The sequence below is a fragment of the Myripristis murdjan genome, chromosome 13 (assembly GCF_902150065.1).
Source record: "Myripristis murdjan chromosome 13, fMyrMur1.1, whole genome shotgun sequence".
Lineage (NCBI taxonomy): Eukaryota > Metazoa > Chordata > Actinopteri > Holocentriformes > Holocentridae > Myripristis > Myripristis murdjan.
The window spans coordinates 10,182,122-10,200,366 of record NC_043992.1 but is presented as its reverse complement, the minus strand read 5'-3'; the positions used below and the strand labels follow the sequence as shown (position 1 = coordinate 10,200,366).

Sequence of the window (18,245 nt, the reverse complement as noted above, 5' to 3'; positions counted from 1 at the left end):
AAATATTCTATGGCTTTTCCAACATTTTAGGGATATTTCATCATTTTCCACATCATTTATACGCCTGAAAAATACATTTTCAACTTCCATGACTTTTCCAGGGTTTTCATCATCATAGAAACCGTGAATCATGCATATCCATTATATCAGAGGTGGAGCACACTGACTGGACCAGAACCTTTAATAAAAGGCCAATAAGGGCAAAGCTCTCAGTGCTGCAGGCCGACAAAGACTTGGAACCAACAGGGCCGACAATGAGACTCTGAATGGGTAAATGACACTGTTCAAAGTGAGAAATCTGTAAAAGCTTTTGTGTCTGAGTGGAAGAAGGAGCAGATGAAAAGAAGGAGCCAATATAAAGCATTTAAGAGGAAAATACATATAAAACAGCTTCACAAAAATGCATCTGAACTGAACACTATATTGTAACATAGCAGCAGCTAATAATATTTTTACATCACCACATACATTCTTCTTTGAGCAGTTTAGGAATTTCAGGTTTGACCCACTGAAACCTGAGGAGCTTTTTTTTTTTAATAGTGTTTTTGTGTTATTTTTGTAATTTTTTCTGCTTTTATTTAGAAGTTAAATTTTATTTTTTTGGTTAATTTTATGGTAATGTTACAGTAATTAGAAAAATTATAGCAATACAAATTTTCTGGTAATTGTTATGATTTTTTTTTTTTTTTAATTTTTGTCACTATCTTGCTTTATTTTATTTTATTTTATTGTATTTATATTTTACAGATTTTTTTTGCTAATATAATTTGAACATCTGAACATCAATGAAATAAAGTCATTACCATATTGGGAATAAGCATTTCAAATAGGAATTGGTAAAAAAATAAATAAATAAATAAAGCGGAGGGGTTTTAATCCACTGATCTGTTTGAGGTGGTGGACAAAGGCAAGAGGATTAGGCAACAGCTTTTGTTTTAGGTGAAGACGGCGCCGAAGTCCAGACCGCATCTTTTCTGTTGGTCGGGGACTCCTCAAACTTTGACTGACTCACAGGGAACAAACACTTGAGGAGATAGGATCTCCCTGAGCATGTCAGACATGCAGGAGAGCAGACAGATAGACTGGAAGAGACAATACAAGTGAGAGAGAGACAGAGAAAATGAGCTAGACGAGGAAAATATGACAAAGGACTGAGGTGATAGAGCGGCGAGGTGATAGCCGGCTGACATAGCATCCATCATCCTACGCTCTAAAAGAAAGAGAGGAGTGGGAAAACATGGGATGTGAGTAGAAAAAAAAAAAACAAAAAGGAAAAGGACAGGTCTGGGGGAAAGTTGGAGGAGGAATGTCCAGCTCCTTAGCCAGCAAGCAAGTCAGTCGGTCACAGACAGACAGCTATGTAACGGCAGGACTTTTTCATCTTTTGCCAGGTCAGACAAGGTAATTGTCCCCAGCAATGACAGTTAATGGGGCATCCTTTCTGCATACCAGACGGCTTTTTTACCTCACAAAGACCAGAGGAGGGAGGCAATGCTGCCTGACCTCTGATACGGCTGATTATGGATGGTTTGGAGTCGAGAAAGGGCTACTTTGTGCATGCCGTAATTGGTCATAATAGTCCTGTCAGAGCTCCTCCAAGTACGTGAGGGCGTACTGTAAATAAGGATCTGGATTTTGCTGTCAGATTCAGATTAGGTGCCAGACAGTGGATTACCCGAAGGGTGTGTAGAAGTGTAAAAACTTAGCATGGCACAGATATCAGATGTTATCTTTAAAAGGTGGAATGCAAGTGTATTTACTGTTTGACAAACACACACACACATACACATACACACACACGGGTCAGGTGGGAGGTTGCAGATTCCAGAAAGATAGTGAATAGCACTCTCCTGTTCTTGTCCACAGAGGACTTGATGACATCCCTGACAGCCAGACAGGCGAGGTGTGTTTAAAGTGTCTTCATTTTTTTTTTTTTTTTTTTTCAAGTTGCACTGGTTAAGGAGATTAGGCAGCTCCGTTCACCTGAGAGGAACTGCAACAGAATGACAGGAATGTGAAAAAGATTGAGAGAGGGATAAGACTGAAGAAAGAAGTCAAAGAGAGTGAGGAGATGAACATAATAACACGCTGGGGTAAATCTCAAGTGTTTCCGCCATGCAGAGGGTATATGGAGAGAAAAGTGACAAATATTTTTTTGTTCAGTCACAGGTTTACTGCTTTATGGGCCAAACGCACAGCACACAACAAGTGTGCCATGCATTTTCAAAGAGTGGAGGGTGTCGAGTGGAATTTCATCAGCACTGTCTAGGCGGAGTGGTGAGCCAAACACAACCACGTGAAACTGTGGCACTGGTGCATGACACAAGAGCATGCAGGCTGCCAGCTGGTTTTACCAGATTTCAACTTGTTATTATTATTTTAAGATAATTTTTTGTCATTTCTGCTTTATTTGATAGTGATGGTAGAGAGAGACAGGAAAGGCAGCCTTGATAAATGATACGCGCTCTATCAGGTGAGCTAAAATAATTCCAGATTTCATTCGTCTAAGCACACAGAGATGTATATCTTCTGAACCAGTGTCCAGTCATGGTCAAACATCCCGTTAACTGCTGGTCGCTTGACTGTTTAACCCAGGCATAGTGCTCTAGGTCGCCCCCTGGAGGTGGTCTTACAAATTCTTGTAGGTGGTTTTAGTTAGAGCTTTCTACATGCGATCATGAACAAAAGTCTGTGGGAAAAATTCCATACTTGTAAAAGTAATAAAGAACTGACCAAATATGGGTTTTTGAATATCAATACCAGTATTGTTGTTAGAAGCTACCACAAATTCAAAACCATTCACAAAGATACTGAATACTGGCAGAAGGCTAGCTATTCACAGCTTCGCTCCATAAATATCTGCCAAAAATTAGGCTGGTGGTGACTGCAGAGGGGAGTCATGGAGTGACCTCCATGACCAGCGCTCTCTAGTTTGCCCCGTGGCTCCGAGTTCCTCTCCACTCTGGTTCTTCCTTCACCTCCTTCTGGCTGTTATCAGCTCCAGGTCTGTTTACCTGGCCTGGCCTCGGGTCACTGACAGCCGGCTGCATGTTTGGCCGCTGGAGACAGATAAGAAAGCGTCCCTCCGCCCACCTAACTGGAGACTTTATCACTTTCTTGTGTGTGTTTGTGTGTGTGTGTGTGTGTGTGTGTGTGTGTGTATGTGTGTGTGTGTGTGTGTGTGGTGATAACCCCTTGCCCTATCACTAGGCTAAGGCCAGCATTCAGTGTTTACGACGGGTTGGATCAAAGCAGGCTCAGTGTGCAGCCGGTCAGCGGACCTGCCGTTAGGTCGTACATTAACTAGAACCAGGCACTGGATGACTGTGTGTGTGTATGTGTGTGTGTGTCTAGTCGATATTCCTGAACCGAACAAGGCCTGAAGGCGTTTTGTTGAGTAAGCACTTCTCACTTGTACTGCAAAGTCTGTGCACGTACGAGGCGGTGCAGACACAGAGAGAAGTCCAAAAGACATTCAAATTATACCAGATTTGAAGATTAGAACTGAGTCAGTGAGTCAGTCCTCTACAATCTGCAAACTGCCTAATGCTTTTTTGGCCTTGGTTGATTAACAAAGTTTACACTGTTGAGCTGTATAACGAAGTAATTTTCACTTACATCAAGTATTATTATTTATGGAACTAACAGCATAAAAGAACAAATTTCAAGTGCTGCTTATGCTCACGGAACATATGCATTCCCAAGAGCTAAAGTGTAAAATTTACATTAAACAGAAATAAAGAAATTCTAAATTAACTGGTTACATAACTCTAATACATAATTTTATGTGTTTCAATCTACCGTATTTCCCCAATTAATCGCCCGGCCGCAAATAGCCATCTGGTTCTTTTAAACGCCTGAGGTCTGCATCCATTTTGCGTATTAAACGCCCACCCAAATAACCGCTGAGGCGATATTTGCATTATATTGAGGTAACCCAAAATAAGGCTATTCACCTTATTTTTGCAGAAGTAAACAGTTAGCCACACAATAACTGTGCGGCACTTCCGTTTTCTGTCAAAATAAGAGAGCTAGCTAATGTTAGAAAAAAGGGTGTACCGTAATCTTAAATGACCGACTGTAAATATGTTGGACAGTAACTGTCATCACGATAATGGCCTGGTGCAGGTCTGTGCAAAAATAAATAAAGGCCTGCAGCGAATAGCGAATAATCTTTTAAACGCCTGGGGTCCAAGTTGATTTTGCGTATTAAACGCCCTGGCGATTAATTGGGGAAATACAGTAGCTTATGCGAAACACATTTGTGATTGCAATGTATGCACAAATGTTTATATAAGCATACATATAGTTTGAGTTTAAAAGTTTTTTTTAACTCTGTGTTCCGTATAATAATCAATAAAATCAAATCCTTTGCTATGCTTTTTCTAAACAAATGATAACCATGATAACTTTGTAAGATTAGATGGTTACTTGTCAAACTAAACAGTGACAATACAGTCATTTGCCGAGTGAGTGTTCAGACATGCCAGTGTCCAAAGTCTAAAAGGTTAGTTTAGCTTGAGCAAATATACACAAATGTGTTACATTAAGGCACCTTAAGTCAGCTATACACACATATTTCACCAGTTTTCAACAGTGGATTTTTATCTGGGCCAATCAACCCACAACCACTGTTTAACTTTTGCTTTCCATGTTGGAGTGCGTGCCTACAACTGTTGCCCTGGCCCTCCCCAAAACGCACCAGCCATGTCCTTCCACTTCCAGATAATTATCAAATGTTCTCTAGCAGTCCACATGAAAGTGCTGGCTGGATGGGAGCGGTGTGTTTGGCTAAGCCTGCTGCGGCACAGGAGGGAAGCTCTCCTGCCTCGTGGCTCGCTCTCTGCTGGATCTCCAGTTCAAGCCCACCAATCTCATCCACGACTTCTACTCAACTTATTTTCCTTTATTGTTCCCTCCCTGTTTTACTGCAAACTGGAACTGTGTTTCAATCAGGGAATTCACATGGGGAGAAATGGGATAGCATGGGAAAATATGAGCAACCAGAAGAGGGAAGATGTCCAAAACGAGACTTACCGGGGCACAAACAATTATTACAAAATGTGCTCTTGTGCAAAAATAACATTTTAAAACAAAAGGTGATGTTAAGAGATACTATAGAAAACATGGCTGCCACACTGGGGAAACATTAATGAGACCACCATTGTGAAGACTTCTGCCTGCTACAGGTGAAACGTAAGAGTCTCCCAACCAAAAGTCAAACCTTGGCAAAGCCAGAGCCAGATTTGAAGCAGAAACCACAGATTAAATTTTAAGTCAATGCTTGAGTTCGAGTGTGGAGACTTTAAAGGCCAGTTCTTGATTCATTCTGATGAGCAATAGTCGGGTCCACAGAACCTGAATAGAGTAGAACGGTCACTGACACTGTTTGCTGTGGTCATTTGGCTGGTACAAAATAAAATGGAGATTACAGGTTTTGGCTATGATGACCAGTCAGGAGGACGGTGAAGTGTGTCACACTTGCTTGAGGATTGTGAAATTAACATGAGAATTGTGAACATTTGAATCTGTGTCCTGGTGTGTTACACGGGCTCTTACACAAATGTCAAAACTCAACTGAAATCTGACATTAACATCGAGGTTAGCAGAATTAGCAAAGACTGTGCTCCCCCCGTCAACATAAACTAGCAAACCTAGCTGAATGCTACAAAACGTCATAGTGTAGCCAAACTTGGATGGATGGAAGAGAAACGTGTTTAAGTCTACATGGCTAATATTATAGCAGACTCTAAGACAGAAAGAGACTTTATCCAGTGTCTTTAGCGCTTCAACCTATCCAACACAATGAGCACCACATAAAAATAATATTCTAATTAATATACCTTGGACAGTCTGGACACAAAGGAGTAATCTTTGGGTTTATCTCCATTTTAAAATGCTTATTAGATTCCAGTGGTCACTACTGTGGTGTTGCATGTCCAAGAAATCACTTTTCAACTATTCAATCACAATGTGCAGCCAACACTGTGACACATTTTCCACATTTTTCTTACTGAAGTTTGAGCTTTTGTAGATGGTGCTCTTTTTTTTTCATCCATTCAGCCACGGTGGCCATCACTGCTCATGTATCTACTCTGTTTATTTCAAACAAACCAGAAACATGAAACATGAAACACTTCCTGCGGTGCAGAGGATTCTTCCCAAGAAAGAGCCACTAGACACCGAGTGTTTAGACCAGCTTTCATGAACCGGCTATAGGTTTAATCAGTACTGTGTTACATCAACTCATAGTAAAACACAGATATATTTATGTGAAAATGTCATCGATTATTACTTTAAATGTCAAACATAGAGCCACCATGTTCATAACGTGTGAGCATTCAGTAACACAATCTTAATGATAGAAGCTCAAAGAAGCTCCTCTCCAACTCTCAATTCAATTAGGAAGGAGAAAGGGAGGGAGAGACGGGAAGTGACATGTAAAAAAGAAACCATCTCTCCAAATAACATCTTTGTCCTCTTTATTAGATTTTGTTCACCAATGTGTTTATATGTGTCTGCGTGAAAAAAATGAGGAACACTGCGAGGCACACAAGCTTCAAATAAAAAAGAAATCACACAGGCTCTTTTGTACTGAATGAGCCAGTGGTTGAGTGTTATTTCAGACTCGCCATGGCCTATTTCTCCTACAAATTGTCTCTGCTTTAAACGCGTTTGCTTTGGAACGTGATCAATCCAGGCAGGCCGGAGGAGGAACAGTGCAATTGGACAGCTGAGAGGAACTCCAGTGTACATTCTGCAGCTGACTGAGAGGCAATGAGGCAACAGCTGCTGCTAAATCACCCTTCAGATCAATTAGCAGACGGGGTTTTGCCCCACCTCCGCTGTGTTCATGTAGGCTCTTTATTAAATATCACATATCAGCTAGTCAATGTCATCCACCTCTGATATGATGATACCGTCTGACTGATTAGACATACATTGAAGAATTGATCTACATTAGAGTTATACTGGTTGTCTATGGAAAACTGAATTGATCCTAAAGAGACATTATGATGATTTAAAAGGACAAGGTAAAATTATGTATATCTGTATGTAACATACTCTGATGAACACAGGGATTGAACTACCTCTTTTCTATAATACTAACATTTTTCCTCAGAAGCTGTCAACCTATATGCACATCATGTAGTAACAGTACAAAATTGCATAGCAGCAAATGGTTACAGATTACTTTGTAAAATGGCCATTTCTGTTACAAAGCTGCTGTTGTAATTCTCAAAAACAAACTATTTCTGTTTTAAAGCAATCCTCTTTAATATAGAAACATGCTGTAAAAAACAATTTTCAGCATTACAGATACTCTAAAAGTATTTGTATTTCTTTACATCATGTTTTCAAGTGATCGCAGAGATTCTAGTAGTGGATCAAATGCAGTGATAGTGACAGTGTAAGTGATCAGGAATACACCAGTTTAACAAAATTCCTTGCTAAAAGGTTCAGATTGAAGATGTGCTGTTATATTTTAAACGTCAGGTGAGTGGTATAGTTGCTATTTTTTGAATTAATGAGTTAGACATGCTTACAAACAAATTCAGTTTATTTCTACCTTGCATTCTTACTTTGATTTCACTTTTTACTCTGCTGATGCATGTTGTCTAAATGTGGGCAGTTCCATAACTTTAAAAAATAGCATTGTTTTGACTTTAATGTCATTTTAAGTGACAAAAATGCCTGAAAAAAATCCTAGCTTGCGTTTCTTAATAATTCCAAGTATTGGCAACTGGCAAAGAAAAATATCAATATCTGTCTGCAAAAACCCATATCAGTTAAATGGCACAGCACACCCATTTTACCTCATTAGTCTTTGCAATCGCAAGCTCACAAACACATGGAACACTTGGCCACTAACATGAGCTGATGTGTGGGAGAGGAGGAGTGAGGGAGACAGTGAAGGATGCTCATTATCCCTCCCCAAACAGAGAGGTTTTGGTCAGATCTATGCTGTGAGCCTCCTGCTTCGTGCTCTCTGGTTGCTGATGCTCTCCAGTATCGTCTCCGTGACAGTGTTTAGAGAGCGGCACGCTGTGAATGAAAGGCTTGTTGTAGGCTACAGTACATGCTAATGTCCAGAGTCCTATCAGGAGGCAGAGCAAACCTTCGTGGGTGGCCCTGGGTCTTAACGCTCTACAATGGAGGAATTATACTATTTCAGGCTATGTGCCGGTTTCACAAAGCCAAATTTCAACTTTTTAAGACCCTTTTATTGCTGCTTGGAATCAAGCTGAAGACCAATTTGCCGACTAAAATAAAGAACAAAAATATGTGAAAAACAAGCTATTTCTTATTATACACAGCCCATATAAGTTTAAAACTGCCCTCCATAAAGCTGTCAAAGTGTGTGACACATCTGAGTTGTTCACAGCATTTTCTGTGGTTATGCATATTTATTTTTATTAATCCTTACTGTATTCCATTACCACTTTACAGCGATTAGATTCATATTAAGGAAAAGCATGAGTTTCAATGTCCTGCGAACAAATGTGCAGTAGTAGATGCAGGAGCCTCGCTCAACAGGCAACACCTTACCAGCCATGATGATGGTGTGCATACGTGTGTGTGTGGTGTGTGTGCATGTCTGACCTTGGCCTCGGTCTCCCCACGGTGCAGTGTGTAGAGATGGTGAACGGCACTCTGTGAGGACGCCCATGGATGAGTGAGGATCTGGAACACGTGAAAATCGTGGCCCAACGTGTCCGCAGTCACCAGCAGCATTCCTAAAACACATAACATACATAAATACGTCAGCATTAGGATTTATCAAAATGAACTGGAGAATGTTATCAAAAACCACCTTCAACAACACTGACATTCAAGGAGAATGTGCATTTTTTAAACCAATATTCCTGGTCATAATCCTACCACTAAAAAACACACGCTGCTGCCAATTGATGACTGTTCTGAATTTTGCAGCGGAAATTTTTCCACTTTAAAAATACCCCTGCTTGACTTTGACTGCACGATTAAATAAATGTTATGTTCCAGTTATGATGTTGGCTTCCCACGATCATGAATACCAGAAAATTTAACACAAACCGATTTTGTGCTGCACTTTATTTGGTGTTGTATTATTAAATAAAGTATAATTTTTTGCCACGCACAATTTTTCTGATTTTTGGCGTTTTACACAGGAGGTGTCAGAAAAGTCACCACAGTGATAACTGGCTTGTGGCGGCCAAGTGTTCATAGCGATGTCGCTTTTTTGTTCTTCAATGGCAGCTCTTCCTATCATTATGAAGCAGAAATTCACCAAACATTGGATTGTTCACCCACTAATGGGGAACTTGAACTGATTTAGACTGTTGTGAGACAGGTCACGTTTACCCCACTGATGATGTGTTGCTGTAATATTAATCTTCGGCCCTCCCCCAAACATGCTCTGGCCATTTCATTTTGCTCCAGAGAAACCTCAAAGTGCAGGCGCCAAGTTAGCGAAAAATACTGTAATATAATTTTTCTACCCTCAAAATCAATGAGTAATCATGTTAAATAACTGTGATCTCAATACTGACCAAAATAATAGTTTGAGCAAATCAAAATTCAATTTTTGCCATAATCTTGCAGCCCTATAAACCAGCACTGCCAGTTTTCTGAGTTATTACCACATATATATATATATATATATATATACACACACACACACACACACACACACACACACACACACACACACACACACACATATCTCATCTTCCTATGATTGCTTACTGGCCTTTTTTTGGACCTCCACTGGTATTGCCAACACTGAAGATTTTGTTTTTGGATATCTAACGTACCAGTGGTCACTCCTGCACAACCAGGGACAATTCTAGACAAACACTCTTTGATATGGGTTTTTCTTATGTTTTTTTTTTTTTTTTTTTTTTTTAACAAAAGAAGGGGTCTGGGCCGGATTAGAACCCAGGCAACTGCGGCTTAGCCTTAGTATTACATGGTACACGCTCTACATGGTAAGCCACTGGGGCATCCCCGGTGTGGGTTCCTCTGCAGCCTTTCTAAGGATTTCCTATCAAAAGGAAAAGTGAAATCATGCATATTTGAGGATCTAAAAGACAAATTTCAAACCAGAGTGTGCGTGCCAGATTTGGCAAAGGATGTCCAGAATTGCGCAAGGGTGTCCAGATGAGACCACTGGTACGTGGGTGAACTTTACAAACTCATGCCCTAAACAACCAAAACGCCCAATACTTCACTCCCAACAGCACACAAGAATGCAGCAAACACTAAAAAGCAAGGATCAGGGAAGCCGACACATATCAATGTCACTGTGTCTTTAAAACAAACAAACAAGCCCGTTAAACAAGGCAAGCTATCGTTTGTCGCCGTTGTAAAATGCGGCCTTTTCCTTTACATCATAATTTGCTCTCTGGTCAAAACATCAGCCCAGACCGTCCACTTCCTGGAGGGTCAGCAATGATTACAGGTCTGTTGTGTATAGTACTCTGTCCATAAAAGAGACAATCTGTACGTATACATGAATACAGTACTTGAATGTTTACGGGTATGTGCACACGTGCAAATTCGCACAAGTGTAACCTCTACTGACAGGCCCATTCATTTGGTCCCATTTTATTTGAAGCTCGTCAAACTCCAAAAAGTATAGGCCCTTACCATAAACAACACGCTCAACAAACCACACCAGAACAAACCCAGATCTAAACTGGCTCGGCTAGGAAAAACGGCGCAGTGCTTTTCGAGCGCAACCCAAAAAAACAGACCCCAGAAGCCTTTGAGATGTTACAAACAAATCCCGAGATCAAGCGGGAAGTCACTATGTTGGAAACGCATCACTGATCGAGGGTGTAAGATTTGAAAAATTTTGAAAACCGCTGCCTTTTGACGACTCCCAGCCGTAAATGATATTAAAGTAATTAGTAATTTTCCTCTGAGTTTTTCCCCGTGGAATCTTTTATGTGGAGGCTGCAGTAGGTTTTAATTAGTGGCCGGGCTTTATTGGGTGGCATGTCAAATGTGAAAAGAGGAGGCTGGAATGGCACGAGATTAAAAGGATTCAGCAACACGTGCAAGGGAGATGGAAAACACTCCCACTCTGGAAAAAAAAGCACACAGTGTTACATGCAGAATCTTCAGACTTGCAAAAGTTGTCTTTTTTTTTTTTAAATAACACTGAATGCCAGTTATTCACAAAGATGATGAGGAGGTGGGATGAACGAGGTATGGAGGGGATGAGCGGCGGGGTCATGCAGATTATTGGAAATCGGAGGAAAGGAGGGAGCAGCTGAGTGAAGCGTGCATTAAGACAGCGGTTAGCTATTCATGCTGTATCAGAGCGACCAGAAAGCCAGAAAGCTCAGGCCCAGGGCCCGTAAACTCTTGAAAACCCACGCCCCAAACGAGGTGCCAAGCCACAAGAAGCATTTGCGTCAACTGGGAATACAGAGAAAAAAGAGACTGGGCCCTTCTAATTATAGAGTCTGGAAACGGAAGCGCGGGGTGATTAGGAGTTGAGGCGCTGCGGTCTGTTTATCTGGGAGCTTCCTCTCTCTCTCCAAATCTCTCTCCCTCCTCTCTCTTTCTCGCTCTCCCCCACCCTCTTTGCTTTCTTTCTTCCTCCTCTCCCTGTTTTGGTCCATCCCGCCCACCGAGCGGCTGGAGAGTCTGGCCCTTGGGTTTTTTGACAGATGAGGCTTGGCCACAGCATTCTGGCCAGGGACAGCATTTCTCTTCTGCTGATGGTAGAGTCTACGCTCCAAAAAAGAAAACAGCTCTGAAGGGCTGGAGAGCTTTGTGAGCGCGAGCGCCCGAGGACTGGGGCTTTTGTGGCCTTGTTGAAATACAGAGGCCCTCGCCGAGAGGCGTCAGTTGGTTAGCCCGCGGGAAGGCCAAATTAAAAAGTAGCTGAGCCACTCGGCGGGTGAAAAGAGATGGTTTCGGGGAAACCAGAGGCTGGCCGGAGCAGGGTTTGACACGTCCTATTTATAACACCTCGTCCCAGGAAATACAGTGTTATTTACGACGTTTTAGTACCAAAAGTGCTGGCACACACACATAGACATACGCTTAACTGGAAGCGATGACCTCTAATTTGCCATGTGTGCGAGACATGCGTCCGTATGGGACATGAGGCAAGTGATATAATCATTTCCATAAATATCGGCTGTTGCTTTCTTGTTTTTTTTCCTTCCTTTTTGCTCCCAAAAATCTTTTTGTTTTGTTTTGCTGCGGGCTTCACTGTCCCATCCCTGACCATCCAAACAGAAAACATCTGCTCAATCCCATTAATAGTGGAAGGATGTTTCATTTACAAAGTGGTTGGGGTAGCTTTTTTCTTGACAAAGGCAGATGAGGAGAGGGAGTGGGAGAGAGAAAAAGTAAAGAAAGAAAAGAAGAGAGAGAGAGAGCAACAAGGAGGGCAGCGATTTCCTTACTTGGCAACGCAAAAGGCCACAACAAAACTAGTCCACTTTCTAATTAACAACACTAGGCTCCAAAAAAGCTTTGAAAATCGGGAAAATCTCAAATTATAACCATGTGGAAGGCATAAAGCTCACAAGGAGGAGGACTCTGGGGATTCAGATAGCTTTACTGTTACCAGGACGCATAAACTTCAGAGCAAATGAGCCCAACACACAAATGAAAGAGTATCCATCGTAAGACGAGGCTTTGTCTTGAGGGTTGGCAATTTTGGGGAAAGGACAGGGTTGGGAGTATGTGTGTGTACTTGCAGATGTCCGTGTACATATACTGGCCATACACAACACTGTGTCTCAGCATATTGTAATGTGTATACAAAAGTTACTGCTGTGTTAGTGCTGATGTGTGTCTGAGAAATATGGGTACTGTAAGTGAGCCTGTTTAGCAAACATTTGAGTTTGCAAGTGTGCGTGTGCGAGTGGTGCTCCCTGTTGGCCGGGGCCGTGGTGAACTTGTTGAGGTGTTTATGAAAGCTGGTGGAAAACACACACTCAGGGGTAAAGCATAAAGGGCCTCCGCCTAAAATGAAAGCTTAGATTACCAGGTCCTCAGGCAAACCATCCATCCTGCATCTATCCACCATCCATCCATGAATTCTCCCTCCATCTACCTATGCACTCTCTCAGTATCCACAAACCATCCACTCATTATCCGCAAGGACACACACACAGGGTCACACACACAGGGTCACATTGTGGTCAAGAAATTGTTAATCTTTTACAGGCGAAAAGTGAAAACACCTGAAGCTTAGCCTGTCAATTTCAATGAAGAACTGTGTGAGGGATTTGCCACTACCAAGGATTTGGCCTTCGGACTCTGAAACATGCTGATGGTGGGACAAATACATGGACAGACGGATGTAGGCTCTCATTTTTTGAACAGCTTTGATAATGAGTACACAATCTACTGCGAGAGTTTTGTCTCTGATTTTCAGAGGGGTACACATCAGGGTTCAACTGATCTGTCAGTTTGCTGACATCAGTGTAAAAATCAAATCCCATTTTGGAACGTAATAGTCATCCACCTCAGGTACAATGGCTATGATTGTTGTTTGAGAACATATTTACTGTAAAACTGTCGTAACTGTAGTGCCATTAACTTGAAATGTTTCTGATGTGGAACAAATTTAAAGATACAGTGTATTGGTACAAATGCGACCAGTCCGAAACTCACACTATTTTAAAGAAATAATTTTCCAGGTTTTTTAAGGACATATTCAAAGACTGATGCACATGTTTGTTGTTGCTCACAGAAGATCATCTTAGCTCAAAATTGTGTGAAATTGATGTCTCATATTACACATTGTCAACAACATATTTGTGCATTGTACATTTACATATAGAAATAAACACATTAACCACATGTTAACAATGTGCAAATGTGCTGAGCATGCCATGTTGATCAAAGGATCAGTGTCAAGTGTTTTTGACGTGACTGCTATACACCACCACACGATAGCTGGGTAAGAGTGGTGCAGCAGCGAAAAATGCGCAACGTGAGCTGAGGAAAACATTTGAATATATAATCTCAGCTGATATTACCAGTATTTAAAGGACATTTTAATCATTTTTAAATTTTCTAGGTGTTTTCCATGACTGGAAAAAGAGTCTAAAAATTTCCAGGTTTTCCAGGATGTGTGGGGAACCTGAAAACTATAAGTTGGAGCCACCAACACCCCATACCAATTGAACATTAACATTGAACATTACAGCATTTGGTAGAGGAACACATAGTTGAAAAGTCCAGAGTGGTTTCAGAAGCTTGTCTACCCTGAAAGTGATACAATTCTAGAGTGAATGCCATATTTGTTGGCATGAAAATGGTAAAATTTAAAGATACTGAATACTGGCACAAAATATTAGCTATTGCCAGCCCTGAAAAACCCATATCGGTCGAACCCTAGGTGGCATGGCAGGCACGGCGCCTGGAGTATGGCAAGTTGGCGCTACCCTGCAACCGCTCTGGGTTGCATGGGTTTCTCAAGGCTCTCTTAACTCCCTCAACCACATCCACAATTCATCCTGTAGAGGAAAGGAGGAGGTACGGGGGGAGGGAGATAAGGCAGACACACGGATAGAGAGAGAGGGAGACAGAGGAGCCAGAAAAAGAGAAAACAAGAAAGTGGGAGAGAGGAAAAAGGCGCTTACAGTTCATTTGATGTACAACGGACTGAAACCGAAAGTTGTGTTTTTCTATGCGCTTCATGGGCGGACCACCTGTGAGCACTCAGATATTAATAGATATGAAAAAGGTGTGTGTGGCTAACCTAGCTGAGAGGCTTGCCATTAGTTTGATATTAATATGTTGGAACGCCGGCTCTCTTAACAGGGTGAAACTTGCCTCGCTTTAAAGTTGTGCCGACACACTTACAAGGGGCAGGGACCGTGGCGGTCAAGTTCACAAAGCGTGACTGTTCTCAAGGCAGAGCTCCAGGCTTGTTCTTTCATCACTTAAAGTGGAAAACACACTCCCTAAACTCCTTTTTATGGAACATTTACATATTTGCACACTTCCTGCTGGAATTGTTTTAGAGAGGGACTTTAGATCTGCCGTTGGGTGGGAAGCCATCGGATGGGTACTAAACTTGTTAGGGTAATATACTGCACGAAAATATGAAGAAAACAATAAGGAACTCTTCCTTTTTAATTCACCCACAAGAGACTGCCTGTCAAAAGCCAGAACCTAAATCCATCACCACACCAAATTCTTAGTGCATCCTAATACATTTACACCGCTGTCTTTCCGTGCCTTTCCAACATGGGATAAACAAGTTCTCACAGCAGCTTAAAGAGAGCTTCAACACCAGGCCTCTTTTGATGCCGTGTTTAAAAAGCCCCAAAACAAATTGCTCCTGTCCACAATCTCCTGATAAAGAATTCAGGACTGTGATCAGTATTTAATCCCCTTTCTGAACAAACAGGCAGACAGTGGGGCTCAAGAGGTAATCTCCTTGCATTTACATGGTCTCTTTTTTTTTATTTCTGAGAGTGTTCTGTTAACTAATGAATCCCTTTAAACATTCACAGCCGCTGGTCACAGATAAGATTTCACAGTGCTCTGATGGTGCCGCTGATTTGGAATGAGGGGGGAGGGGGGTGCATCGTGTGTGTGTGTGTGTGTGTGTGTGTGTGTGTTGGGGTGAGGAGGACTGTTCAGTGGACAGGGATAGTGTGTATCCGCTTTGTTACACAGCAGGTTATTGCATCCACAAAAAAACTGACACAATCACGAAAAACCCGAGAGATGAATTCCAGCGAGCACAAAGCTTACCGACTCACCTCTTCCCTACAAAACCACCCACCGACACACACACCATAAAAAGTCACACATGGGCTATGTGTGGGTGTGTGGATGACTCCACACTGCTGAGGTGTCTGGTGTGTTGGTGAGGAAAGACTCAGTGGGACTCGGGCATGGGCATCAAACCAAGCTTTCCAGAGGCCTTGAGTCATGGTCACTGGCTGATTCAAAAACCCTCCTTAAGCCCTAGCCATATAACCACTTATCACTGGGGAAAAATAGCCCTTTTTTTCCAGGAGAATAATTACCAATTTTTTCCTTAAGCTACAGCTCTATTATTGTTTGACCGATATAGGTATGTGAACACCAATACTTGTGGAAAGAAGTCGCAAATATTCTCAGTCCTGTCTAGATGCTAACCCTAATCTCTAAAATCAAGTTTCGAACTCTCACGCGTGTGGCTAGGATAAGGTCAGCGTCACTCGCTTGCTGAATCATTTGCTCACAAGCGAGAGTGTAAGCCAGCCACAAGAGGGAGGTGATGGTTATATGTAGGAGTAAGAAATTATTGCAGCTGTATTAATGATTATAATTCTGCAGTCGTGTTAACCTGAAAGATTCACTGGTGGTCTCTCACTGATAGCACATCACATTACAGAGCTGACATCATTAGCATTTCTGATCTTCCTATTCAAAACTGGTAGTGCATTGTCTTTATATTATTATTACTGTCTGCTATAGCTGATATTTTGTACCAGCACTCAGTATCTGTCATCCTCAAGGCTCATCTGCTTGCTAGCCTCCTCACCTTCTCACCTGTATACACTAGTCCATTTCCACTAGTCATCTGCCGGATCATCTCAGCACTCATTTGTTTATTTCCCACCCATTCTTTATGCCTCTTACCTGTCTCAAGTATGACTTTTTTCAGTTTTTGTTTCTTGCCCTTTTGCTTGCAGGACCTGTGTTTTTGACGGCCTGTTGCTTTAAAGATCTTTCCCTACTGGCTTTCCACGGTTTTCTGGTTACTGGATTGAGCTTTCTGCAAGTAAAGACTGAATTTTATTTTACCTTTGTCTATTGCCTGATCTGGACTACTCAATATCATTAAAACTGGCATTTCCATCCCAAAAAAATTAAAAGGAAAAAAAATATATCAGACAGGGTGGGAAATCTCCCTACAACACAATGAGAGCATCATGGGTCACTAAAACTCTCTTTGGAACCCAGAGTGATATTAACAGTAATAATAAGACAACAATGGCAACAACAACAAAGAAAAATATTAACATTCATTCAGATATATTCTTACATACTTGTGTAATATCCAACCAAAACATTATGATGAATTCCGGTTTGGCACTTTCCATAGACAAGCAGCCCAACACTGATTAACAGATAACTTATTTCAAATAAAAGGCCAAACTACTAGTAATGGAAAAAAACAGAGAGTGCAGACATTCTCACTTCTTCTTGACATTGACTTTCTCTTCTTCACCCTTTGTATTGCTTTGTACATCAATCTCCCACCACTTCCTCCTATTCCTTCCTCTATTCTCAACCCATCCCTCTCTCCTACATACCCATGTCATCCTGCTGTCTACTAGCTCCCCACATCCCTCAATCCTCTTCTGATCCCAGTGTGGTTTTTACAGGCATGGAATGAGAGGCCCTCCTTTTTCTTGCTTTCTCTTAACTTCCCAAGAGGCTAGGGTGGCCAGGCCAGCTTACCACCTTGCATGAAAACACTGCAAAAATAGCCAAGCAACCACTGCCAGCTTTGACAGCCCCTTTGACAAACAATGGAAGAGCTTGGCCTGATGGAAGCAGTGTGCTCTGTAAACAAACCAGGGGCTCTTATTGTATGTTGATTATTCACACTGAGGCAGTCAGCAGCCAAGTGACATGTCTACTGCTGATTTTTGTTATGTGAGCAACATTGGAAGATACAAACAGGTAGATAATTTCAGTTAAATGGTTTCATGCAAACTCTGAAGGGAATAATTACAGCCATAACCCTTAAACCCTTGCTCTGTTTAAAGCAGTCACAACTGTTGTGAGAGATAGCACACAAGATTTTGCTTCAAACAAGCAGAATAACAGAAATTTTATTGAAATATGCTGTTTTCAATCAACTCCTCTAATTGAAAACATCATAAAGCACACAGATCGCAATCCAGAAAGTAAAAGACAACTCGTTAGAAAGAGCGTTTTCCTTACTTCTTAAAGATTATGACAGAGCTTGTTGGCGAAGCGTGGAAATATAGCATTACCAATTATAGTTCATGGACCTTACGCCAGGTTTCAGAGGGAATTTGCATCACTCTGTCACAATGCACTTCAAGAGGCACAAAAAATTCAGATCGCAATGACAAAACAATGGAATGCCAACTAAAACTGTTATACACATGACTTATACTTAGACTGTAGATTTAATATCAGCAAGTCATAATAATAATGTCTAAATAACGCTCAGAAACATAAAAAAGGACCATCTTGTAGTCAAATCAAAATAGTGCAAAAGCCAACCAAAACAACAGAGTGCTTTG

The 18,245-nt window shown here is 41.5% G+C and overlaps 1 protein-coding gene across 2 annotated transcripts in view; it reads right to left on the bottom strand.

Moving 5' to 3' along the window:
* bcas3 (BCAS3 microtubule associated cell migration factor) overlaps positions 1-18,245 on the bottom strand; it is a 356,333-nt gene that overhangs the window by 274,765 nt on the left and 63,323 nt on the right. For both annotated transcript variants that reach the window (XM_030066285.1, XM_030066286.1), the window contains exon 14: positions 8,605-8,738. In XM_030066285.1, coding sequence (XP_029922145.1) covers positions 8,605-8,738 — 134 coding nt within the window. The remainder of the gene's footprint in view (positions 1-8,604; positions 8,739-18,245) is intronic.